Source organism: Colobus angolensis, unplaced genomic scaffold (assembly GCF_000951035.1).
Source record: "Colobus angolensis palliatus isolate OR3802 unplaced genomic scaffold, Cang.pa_1.0 Scaffold185, whole genome shotgun sequence".
NCBI classification, from domain to species: domain Eukaryota; kingdom Metazoa; phylum Chordata; class Mammalia; order Primates; family Cercopithecidae; genus Colobus; species Colobus angolensis.
Window position 1 is genome coordinate 1,418,654 of NW_012114988.1, and position 11,144 is coordinate 1,429,797.

The window sequence follows — 11,144 nt, forward strand, 5'->3', positions numbered from 1 at the left end:
ATCCAACTTTCTTTTTGGAGGTGGAAAATAAACCATCAACAGAACACCTATTAACTGTCTACTCTGGGTAAAGCATGGTGGTGAGTGTGGGGGATGGTCAAAAGCCAAGACCTCCAGGGGCTTGCAGTTCAGTCCAACAGACAAGGTGTAAATGCCTGCTGGAAACACGCAGTGAGCTCAGGTGGCATGTAAGTGACTGCTGAACGAGAGGGGAGGGTGAGGGTCTCGGAGGAGGGAGAGATCATTCCTGGAGTGAGCGAGTAAGGCCACTTGGTTGAAGAACCACTGGGTGTGGGTGCTGTTGGGTAGGCAGAATTCAGTGAGCCGGGGGAGGGTGCTTCAGAACAGGGGTACGTGGGGCTCAATGATGACCCCCTACGATTCCAGGTCCGAATCCCTGGAACTTGTGGGTGTGACCGTACAGGGCAAAAGGAGCTTGGCAAATATGATTTAAGTTCAGGATTTCGAGATGCGGTATTATCCTGGATTATCTGGGTGGACCCAATGTCATCACACGGCTTCTTATAAGAAGGAGACAGAGGGAGGCTTGACCACAGACAGAGGGGAAGGTGATATGATGGAAGGAGAGAGACCGGAAGATGCCACGGCTTTGAAGATGGAGGAAGGGGCCACGAGCCAAGGAATGCAATGAATGAAGCTCTAGAGGCTGAAGAAGGCCAGGAAACGGATGCCGCCCTAGAGCCTCCGGAAGGAACTTTAACCCGGTGAAACCAAATTAATCCTGAACGCTAAGAGAATAATGTGTTGTTTTAAGCCACTCTCTTGTGGTCATTTGTTACAATAGTCACAGGAAGCCATAGCTTCATACAGGGATGTGGGGGTGGTGGGGGTGGGTTAGGAAAAGGCAGTGCTCCTCCAGGGAAGTGCTGAGCTTACTTGGGCTGGAGTAGATGATGGGAGAGGGAGGAGCAGATGGTGCAGGAGGCGTGGAAGGGTGAGGTCAAGCTGTGATAGGCCTGCAACCATCACCTTGAGAGAGGAAACTTGATTTAAACACGATTGAAAGGTGCCCAGTGGGTCCCCATTTTATAGATGAGGCAGTGGTGTTCTGAGACGCGGGCCTGCCCGACGCCACACAGCGGGCCAGTGGCTGAGCCAAGACTAATTGGTGTGACTCAGGGTCTGAGTCACTCCTATTCTAGCAGCTGACAGAACGGTGAAGTGGCCTGATGAAGAGTGTTTTGTGTGTGTGTGTGGTTTTTTTTTTTTTTTTTGCAGAAAAATAACTGGGCTGCATTCGAGAGGCTGGAGCTGGCAGGGCTTCTTTGCTGCAGCACTGCTGACATGTCCGGCCATATTGCTGGGATCACACCGCTGACACTGTTGAGTCTTGGCTGTGGGGGCTGTCTTAGGCACTGTGGGATGGTTAGTAGTATCTCTGGTCTCTACCCACTGGATGTCAGGGGCACCCCCACTCACCCCACCCCAGTTGTGACAACCAAAAATGTCACCAGACAATCCTGGATGTTGCCTGTGATAAGCTCCCCTCCTCCGAGTGAGAGGCAGGGAGCTCTGCTAAGGGCCCGAGAGATGCCTAGGAAGTCAGTGCTGATCCTCTAACCGAGGGTGGGAGAAGCGAGGATGAGAAGGAAGAAAGAGAGAGCCTTTTAAAGCGGTGGAATGGTGGCCTCGCCATCAGACGGGAGACAAACAGGTTGGGGTTGGGGTGGGGTGTGGCAGGGAGAGAGAAGGAGCCCCCAGGCCGTTTCAGACATGCTGAATTGGAGGCACAGGCAGGACTCGAGGGAGGGTTGGTCAGCAGAGAGCTGGACATGCTGATTGGCAAGGCCGGCCCAGCCCAGCCCATCCAGGGTCCTCGTGTGAATGAAGACAGAGGCCCCCTTCTTCCTGGTGGCCCCTGGCCAGGGACCCCACCTGCTGCCTCGGCTGGACTCCCTGCACCACCTTCCCTGCAGCCCCTCCTGCAGAGGCGTCCGTGTGGATAACACATAGTAGTGGCTGGGGAAGCCCGGAAGTGCAGAGTTTCTTTGTGAGAAAGGAGATCGGGGGGACCAAGGGCTGACTACACAGGAGAAAACACCCTCGTTAGGGACAGGAATTGGTGAAGGGGGCTGCTGGGAATGAATGGAAAAGATCAGGAGGGAAGCAGAGTGCCCCAGGGCCTGAAGAGCTGAGAGGCAAAAGGGTTTCAAAAAAGAGAATGAAGAGTGTTGGGCAGGTTAGAGACACAGTCCCTGAGAGGGTGGTGGCCCAGTCAGTGCTGCAGAGGGCCCACATCAGTTACTTGGCAGAAAGGCCAAGAAGTTGGCAATGAAGACACTTCTTAAAGATCACAGGTGAAGACAGGAGTAAGAGCAATTGAAAAGGAGCAAAAGAAGCGATGGATTCCAGAGAAGAATGATTTTTTCAGGATGGTAGAGCCATCTTGAAGTGCCCCTTTGACGGCAAAGGGAAGGAACTAAGAGGAAAAGAAAGGCCGCAGATGCCAAAGAAAGAAGAATTTTGTGCACAAGGTCCCTGGGAAGGAGAGGAAAGGGGAGACAGGGCAGGGTACATGCTGCATCTAGGAGGAAGACCTTGTGGCGATGATGGAGGGAAGGAATAAAAGATGGACACAGAGAGAGAAAGGAAGCGAGGAGAACATGCTTGTGCATGGGGCGATGCACCATTCGGAGGATTTCCGGCACAGAAACGTGAGAACAGCAATATTATAATAATAGCACACCTCCTGTATGTCAGTGCTGTGCCAAGAAAGAGTCTGATACATCTTTCTAATCATTATAAACAACCTGGCAAGGAAGTGTGTTCATATTTATAGGTGAAACAACAGAAGCTCCCCAAGGTTAAGCTACAGAGCTGGTAAATGGTAAATCAGAATTCAGACCTAGGTCTGTCCCTCTCTTTTCAAAGGGTTTGGAGGCTTCAGAGTACAGGGTTTGCGTCGGTGCATTGGGGAGGTGCATTGCAAGGATACCAAGATGGCGGAGGAGGTGAGCTGGCTGGGCTGACACTGGCTTGGCCCATTGGACCTGGTGAATACAGACATCTGTGGAGGCTCTGTTGGGATAAGTCTGGGAGTTTGCTTGGCTGCAACGTGTGACCCAGGAACCAAAGGAGAAGGATGAAATCATAGTTGGGATCTGAGGAGGACTAAGGGGAGAGGGAGCTGAGGATGCTGAAGGGGAGGCCAGTATTTGATCACGTTTCTATTTCTAGATGAGATGACTAACTGTAATCATAATGGGATTTTGCTCTTTGGGGGAAGCAACAAGTATACTTCTTTTGTATACTTCTGTTTACAAAAGTTATATATGTTGGTTATAAAAATCCAAATGTTACAGAAATTCATAATGTGGGAAGTGTTTGCTGCTGTGTCTTCATGTTCTGCACGGTGGCTGGCACACAGGGGCCCTCAACGAACAGTTGTTGAACAACTAAATGGAAGTCAAGGTCCAATGCAATCCCACCCTGCTGCGATAATACTCCTGACAGTTTGATGTCTTTTCCTCAAGGTTGTTCTTTTGCTCAGATACTGACATCTAAAAAAAATAAAAGCACACTAAGCATATTGTATTGCAACTTGCTTTCTTTTCATTTAAAGACACAGTGTATCTTGGATATCTGAGTGGTTTGCCATGCATGCAAGAAAAGTCTTTTGTTTGTAACAAAGTCTTGCAGAAATAGACACAAACGATGGAGCTTGCAGAGAAAAATGTAAAAAGTCCTTTCCTTCCCTTATCAGAGGAACCCTGAGAAACCAGGCAGGAGGAGTATCCAGCTGACTGTCAAGGTGCCGCTTAAACGTTCTTATCCTCCCAGCTGAACCACAAAGCAAATCCTTCACCCTTCCGAACACACTGGACCCCACCAGGCCCCACCTTGTGGGTCACACATGACATCTCGCACCAACACTGCAGGCCGTTTCCCTGACGTTTAGCCCACCTGGATTCCCCTGGGGGATTCGTTTCAGGACTTACGTCCTAGTTTGTGACGCGTGTTTTATTTCTTAGGAGGATGTTCTGAGAGGCAGGTAGCCCGGTGGTCAAGAGCAGGCGGTTTGAGGTTGGAGGGGCGTGGACTGGGTTGCAGCTTGGTCACCTGGCAGCCGGGACACGAAGGCCACTGTCACGACTCTAAGGAGGAGGCCTCTAGAAAGGGCTCCTGGCTTCAACCCAATTGAGGGCTCAGGACTAAGGAAATCCCATTTGCTGCTAAATGGAGATAGGGCAGAGGCTCCAAAGGATGTCACCTGGGTGCAAGTAAACCAGGCTATGTGGCCCATATGCCTTACCTGGCTGGTGGCTACCCATGTTTAGGTCAGATTAAGTCAACAAGTATTGGAGGCTGACGATGACAGCAGCCCCCACTGAGTATGAGCTGCCTGTGACCAGCACTGCCATGCGTGTATCCCATCACTCAGTCCTCACATGCCCCTAAGAGACTGGATGGCCATTTCATGAGCAAGTAAATGGAGACACAGCCACATCACGTAACTGCCCACATAGCTAGTAGGTGCACAGCTGAAATTCAAGCCTTGGCAGTAGGTCCGCAGTGTCCCAGCTTGGAACATTACTGTGATACAGGTGGGCTTTCCGTGGTTATGGCTCAGGGTAGGAATCAGATGCAGTTTACCTTAGGGAAAGACGACTCTCAGCTCTGTCACTGCCCGAGCCGATGACAGCACCCATTCTCGAGGGACTGGGCATGTGCCTGGTACCTTGCTGCATCTTCAGAGGAAGTATGTATGTGTGTAGGGGGTGGGGGTGAAGGGGCAGGGATCATAGGGAAGACACAAGCGTTAGGGTCACAAAGACCTCCGTTTGAGTCCTAGCCCTAATGTACAAGCTGTGTGACCCTGGGCAACTTTTTAACATTACTGTGTCTCAGTTTCTTTACTTTTAAAATGCAGGCTGGGCGCTGTGGCTCACGCCTTGTAATCCCAGCACTTTGGGAGTTCAGTGGGTTGCTTGAGCCCATGAATTTGAGACCAGCCTGGGCAACATGGCGAAACTTCATCTCTACAAAAAAACACAAAAATTAGGTGGCATGGTGGCACATGCCTGTAGTTCCAGCCACTTGGGAGGCTGAAGTGGGAGGATCGCGTGAGCCTGGGAGGTGGAAGTTGCAATGAGCTGAAATCATGCCACTGCATTCCAGTCTGTGCAACAGAGCAAGACGTTCACTCAAACAATAAATAAATAAATAAATAAATAAATAAATCAAATAAAGACGGTAATCATAGCTGCCTCCCTGGGTAGGTGGGAGGATAAAAGTACACAATGCGTGTGAAACACCTAACACAGTGCTAAGTCCCCAGGAGGAGTTAACAACCCGTGCTTTCCACCCTTCTCTTAGGAGCCAGAAACACAGGCGGCTCCTGGGAGTGTGCGGGATGGCGATGAATAGACTGGGGACTCCCTGTCAGCCTCTGTAACGTGAAGTGCCTCGAATCACCTTGTCCTGGTGGAGTAATCAGAAAACCAGCTTTGAGCCAGTCTTCTCTTTTCTAAAATAAGATAATGGGCAAATTATTAACTCATAGAATTATTGTGAGGATGAAACGAGATCATGTATAAAAATTGCTGAGAACAGTATCTAGAATACAAGTCCTCAGTGATGAATGACTGTCATTGTCACCATAATCACCATCATCACCATCATCACCGTCATCACCGTCATCATCACCTTTCTCCTTCCTCCTCTTCCTTTCTCCTCCCCATCCTTCCTCCTCATCTTCCTCTTCCCGATCCTCCTCCTGGGCTAGCTCTGGGCTAGGAAGTAGGTACAAGAGTAGAGAATATGGGGCATACTCTAGCTCACCCTGTTCTTTCAGTCTTTTGGGTGCTTGACGTAATATTGCTTGTACTGGAAGAGAAAATGCCTTTTACCATCAACTTTCTCTTCTGCTGAGTGGACAAAAGATGTGCCCTGCTTACTAACCTTTCTGTTATTCTCCATTCTCTTAGTTGTAATCACAGACTATGTAGCCAGCAAACCACCGTTTCCCCAGCGAGTGTTCCGTGGAACATCATTCCAAGAGGTTAGTTGGGGGTGGGGCTGGGGGTAAGGGCATCAAGAAAGGGGACCCAGTAGTTGGGAAATATGTTTTCTTTATCCCCTTCTTGTTGACCCAGGGTGCGTGTTAACCAGGGAGGGATTCTGCAGAGACCTGCTTAATGTCCTTCAAATCTCACGACTCTATGAAGTCAGAATGAAATGGCTGGTCTGAGGAATGCTGCCTAACATCAGTCTTCCTTAGCTTTTCTGGAATTACTGGCCTGAAAGCTGAACTTTACAACTGGCATTTATTTATTTATTTATTTATTTATTTATTTATTTATTTATTTATAGACAGGTTCTCACTGTGTCACACAGGCTGCAGTGCAGTGGCATAATCATAGCTCACTGCAGCCTCGAAATCTTAGCCTCAAGGGATCCTCCTGGCTCAGCCTCATGAGTAGCTGGGACTACAGGCCTGTGCCACCATGCCTGGCTAATTTATTATTATTATTTTTATTATTCTGGAGATGAGGGGTTTCACGACGTTGCCCAGGTTGGTCTTGAACTTCTAGCCTTAAATGATCCTCCTGCCTCAGCCTCCTACGTTGCTGGGATCACAGGCATGAGCCACTACAACTGACAGCAACCCACATTTCTTAACAGTAATATATGCCTAGATTCATGGACTTAGTCTAGATGACTAAAATGGTCTTGGGAGTGGGAAGGGAACAGTGCACATGTAGCTTGACTCTATTATTACCAGGATGGAAATCAGGGTCTTTGTTTTAGTTCCGGTCTTGAAGAACAACGAGAACTCTGCTCCATGTTTTACCTCATTTCAAGTAAGCTCACGACTCTGCCTTGATTGCAAGAACAGTAACACTCTCTGTTATATGATGAGGGGAAGGTTTCTACATCAGCATTAATGTTGGTTTTGCTTTTGCTTTTTAAGAATGTTACCCCACCTTCTGGATACTTTGGAAGCATCCTGCTGGGGATGTTGAAGCGCCAGGGTTGAAAATCACTCCTCTATTCTTATTCATTGTGGAAAGAATATAAAATTGATGCAGGCTCTCTGGAGGGTGATTTGGCAAGGAGAAGCAATAAGCTTCAAAATGTTGGAGTTCCTTAAGGTGCATCCCTGGGCTCTTTCCCTTCTCTCTCATTAATTTCATGTCAGTCATGAGCTTCCATGAAATCAGGCAAAACATGGAGCAAAGTTCTCTGGCTGTTCTTCAAGACTGAAGAATAAATAATCTTCCTAAGTGATACCATTCACATCTATGGCCTTAATCTTCCTTCCTGGTTTGCTTCCTGCCTGCTTGCCTCCCTTCCTGCTTTCCCTCCTGCCTTCCTGTCTTCTATCCATTCATTCATCCACCCACAGACCCACCTATCCTTCTATCCACCCACCCTTCCTCCCATCCATCCATCTACCCACCCACCTACACTTCCATCCATCCTTTCATCCATCCATCCATCCATCCATCCATCCATCCATCCATCCATCCATCCATCCATCCATCCATCCTTTCATCCATCCATCCATCCATCCATCCATCCATCCATCCATCCATCCATCCCCCATCCATCCTTTCATCCATCCATCCATCCATCCACCCACCCTTCCATCCATCCATCCATCCATCCATCCACCCACCCACCCACACACCCACCCTTCCATCCATCCTTTCTTACATCCATCCATCCATCCATCCATCCATCCATCCATCTACACTTCCTTCCCATCCATTCCTCCACCCCACAGATATGTATTAGGCCCCTGCTATGTGGCACGTGCTCTCTGGGTGCTGGGGGATACATCATTATTATCTATCCTGACAAGACACCCGGGTAAACAGCTGTCTCTTGGGCATCTCATCTTAGATGTCTCACAGGCACCTCACACTCCTCTTCCCTCTCAAACCTGGGCCTCATCTTGCGTTCCTTGTTCTGAGTTTTAGTGAAGAAATCACATCTGTCTTTTACACACACCAGAAACCAAGAGGTCCTGTTGACTCTCCTCTATCACCTTCCTTCCAACCATCTCCAGTCCTATCACTGAGGCCTATTGATTTACCTCTTACTCGCTCCTGAATCTGAATCTTCTCTTTCTCCATCCCCACCCTGCCCTAGGGCGGCCTTGTCATCTCTTATGGCAGCCTCCCAAGTGGCTCCCGGGGCACCATGCTGCCCACCCTCCAGGACGTTGTCCGCCTGCCACCAAGATGATTGTCTCAGAATGCAAGCTTGTCCAGCTCCTTACTTAAAACCTTTCACAGGCTTCTCTCTGCCCTTAGAATAAAGCTTCTTACCAGGGCCCTGCAAGACCCCACATGCATGGCCCTGGGAAGCTCCCTGGCCAGCCTGCCCTGCCCTGTGCCCATTTCTGTTAGCCCCTTGTGCTCTCCATGCTCCCCCTGCCACCATGCTGCTCCTGTGCTCAGAATGCTCTCTCCCCCTTCTTTGGCAAACAACTCCTATGCATCCTGCAGATGCCCTGCTCTCCCTGACCAGATCAAACCCTGAACTGCATAGCAACTGTCACCACTCAGCTTTCATGTTTGTTTGAGTGATTTTCCCATTAATGCCCACCTCATCCTTCCCCCTGAGATCATAAGCTCTTTGAGGGCCCAGTATTTTATTATACAAAATTTCAAATGTATGGTCATATTGGAAGAATTTTACAGTGAACCATATATACCCACGACCTGATTCTACCTGTTCCTGACCCCATTATGTCTCTGCCCTGCACAGCATGTGGCGCCTAGTAAGCAAGCATGCAATCAATCTTTGTTGAAAGAAAGTGGTTCATGCTTTTCCACTTCTAGGAAAATAAAGATAATATAAGCAGGTATATGTGCAACAGTGTTCATCTCAGCATGATTTATGAGTGTGAAAAACTGGAAATCACCTAAGTGCCCATGGTCTAAAACAATGGCACATCCCATACAATGGAATCAGTAACCGCCGTCAGTAACAGCGATGATGTAGGTCTGTGTCTACTGACATGGAGGATGTACCATTAGGAACAAACCAAAGAAAATTGGGGGTAATGTGACACTATATTTTTGTAAAATTAAAAGTCAATAAACATTCAGTAATGCCTATTGTGTGCCAGGTACTGTTCCACGTACTTTCCATGTATTCATGCATTTTAATGATCACAACAGCCCTAATGGGTGGGTACTCCCTATTAACCTCATTTTACAGATACAGAAACTGAGGCATAGACAGGGTCAGTGCCTAGAATCACGTGGCTATTTCCATGGGAAAATGCCTTGGAAGTTAAACAGCGTAATGAGACTTTGCATAATTTTGATTTAAATTTCCTTTTGCCTCTGTTTCATTTCATTTGTCTTCAGTTATCATGTCTCACTTGTGCGTTTTTTTTTTTTTTTTTAATGGAAAATTACGCCTCAAGCAGAGAAGCAGGGGGTTCTGGAGAAAGGAGTAGACTTGGCCAGATACCCAGGAAGATTTCCTCAACAGATGTCCCATCATGCTGAGATTCAACACGACATTTTAGAGTCATGCAACTATGTGAGAAAGAAAGTCCCAGTAACCTTTGTCAGCGCCGGAGGGCAGGATCCCAAGGTCCTGGAGGAGCTGCTCCACCTCCTCCAGCCAGGACAGGGCGTGCCTCAGGACGTCCAGCACCACCTTCTGGAGCCCCGAGACAGGTGGGCTCACCTGGAGGTGCTGAAGAAGGTCTACCTCCTTCTTCAGGTCACTGGTGCAACAAGACATTTTCATGCAAGCCTGCAAAGAGGTGAGATCATGAGGAGCCCAGGCCCTGTGGCCAGAAACAGGCCCTGACGCGAACCTTCGAGGAACATTGACTCTGCAGTGACGCAGGCAGCGCCACATATTGGCTGCCTTGGGAGGGCTGTTTTTTTCTTTTTAAAAATTTTTATGTTTTGACAGTTTTTTTTTTTTTTATATACTCTAATTTGGACTTTTGATGGTCAAAGTGAACCCACTTTTAGGTATATGAAACCCCAAAGCCAAAGTGCCATCAACAGTTTGGCTGCAATGAGAAGCAAATGTGGCTACTTCTTTTTTCCATTCATCAGAAATCCTGCCAAGATCAACACACAAGCTGGTCGGAAAGCGTGGTTTCCTGATTTGAAAGAGTGCTGACAAGCCAGCATTTGCACGAACTCCCCAAACAGGAGCTGCTGATTTCCAGAGAAAGCAGAAGCCACCGCCTGCTCTGATAAGCCATGCCCCAGGGTGGGGGCCGCAGGGCTGTGGCCAAGTCCTCTGGTCCCTGCTCCTCCAGAGTCAAAGGCAATGGTGTGGCAACCACCTTTTGTGTCTGGGCCAAAAAAAGGAAATGCAAATAAAAAGCAGGAATGTTTCTTTTGGTTTCTCTGGAAATAACATGGGAGCTATTTAAAAAAAAGGCTTTTTGGTTGGGGATGCGGGCCGCTCAAAGTCAGTATTTGAAGATGCTCAGGCATCTTTTGTGGACACGCCAAGTTCTCCTGGGAGGCATTTTTTGAGGCCCTTTGTTTTTTCTTCTCCAACAAGAGGAAAAAGTGGACAGAAAAGCCAAGCATTTCTGCCTAACTTGCTCCAAAAAAGCTAGGCAATTTCCCAAATAAGCAGCACAAAAATTAGACAAAGAGACCATTTGTGGAAAGCGTAAGGAGGGGCCACCTGGCAGCTGTCCAGCGACGTCCTCAGCTTCTCGATGTTCTCGGTGGTCTCCTCCTGCTTGGAGCTGCTCAGCTGGGTTTCTTTCTGTAGGGTCCACTTTTTCTGCTGAAAATTGATGTTGTCCTCAGTGACCTGGGCAATTTTCTCTATTAACTGGTGAGAGAAAGAAAAAGAAAAAAAACAAAAAGATGCAACATACAGGGACGGGGGGCTTTGGGGGAAGGGGAATGGGAGAGGGGAAAGATGCAACTTAAGTCCCTGTCTCAGCATGGGAGGACAGAGGTCCTGATATGTCTCGGCGATGGCTGTCAAGGGGGACGTCGGTCCTGTCACCAGAAAATGAATCCCGGAATCAGAGATGATTTTTTTTTTTTTTTTTTTTTTTTTCGATGGAGTTTCATTTGTGTTGCCCAGGCTGGAGTGCAATGGTTTGATCTTGGCTCACTGCAACCTCTGCCTCCCAGGTTCAAGCCATTCTCCTGCCTCAGCCTCTGAAG

At 48.3% G+C, this 11,144-nt stretch overlaps 1 protein-coding gene across 1 annotated transcript in view; it reads right to left on the reverse strand.

Moving 5' to 3' along the window:
- Positions 1 to 11,144, reverse strand: part of FHAD1 (forkhead-associated (FHA) phosphopeptide binding domain 1) — a 101,500-nt gene that overhangs the window by 65,988 nt on the left and 24,368 nt on the right. Inside the window, exons 8-9 of the mRNA XM_011939914.1 lie at positions 10,648 to 10,800; positions 9,549 to 9,744 (exon numbers count right to left, since the gene is read on the reverse strand). Of these exons, the coding sequence (XP_011795304.1) occupies positions 9,549 to 9,744; positions 10,648 to 10,800 (349 nt within the window). The remainder of the gene's footprint in view (positions 1 to 9,548; positions 9,745 to 10,647; positions 10,801 to 11,144) is intronic.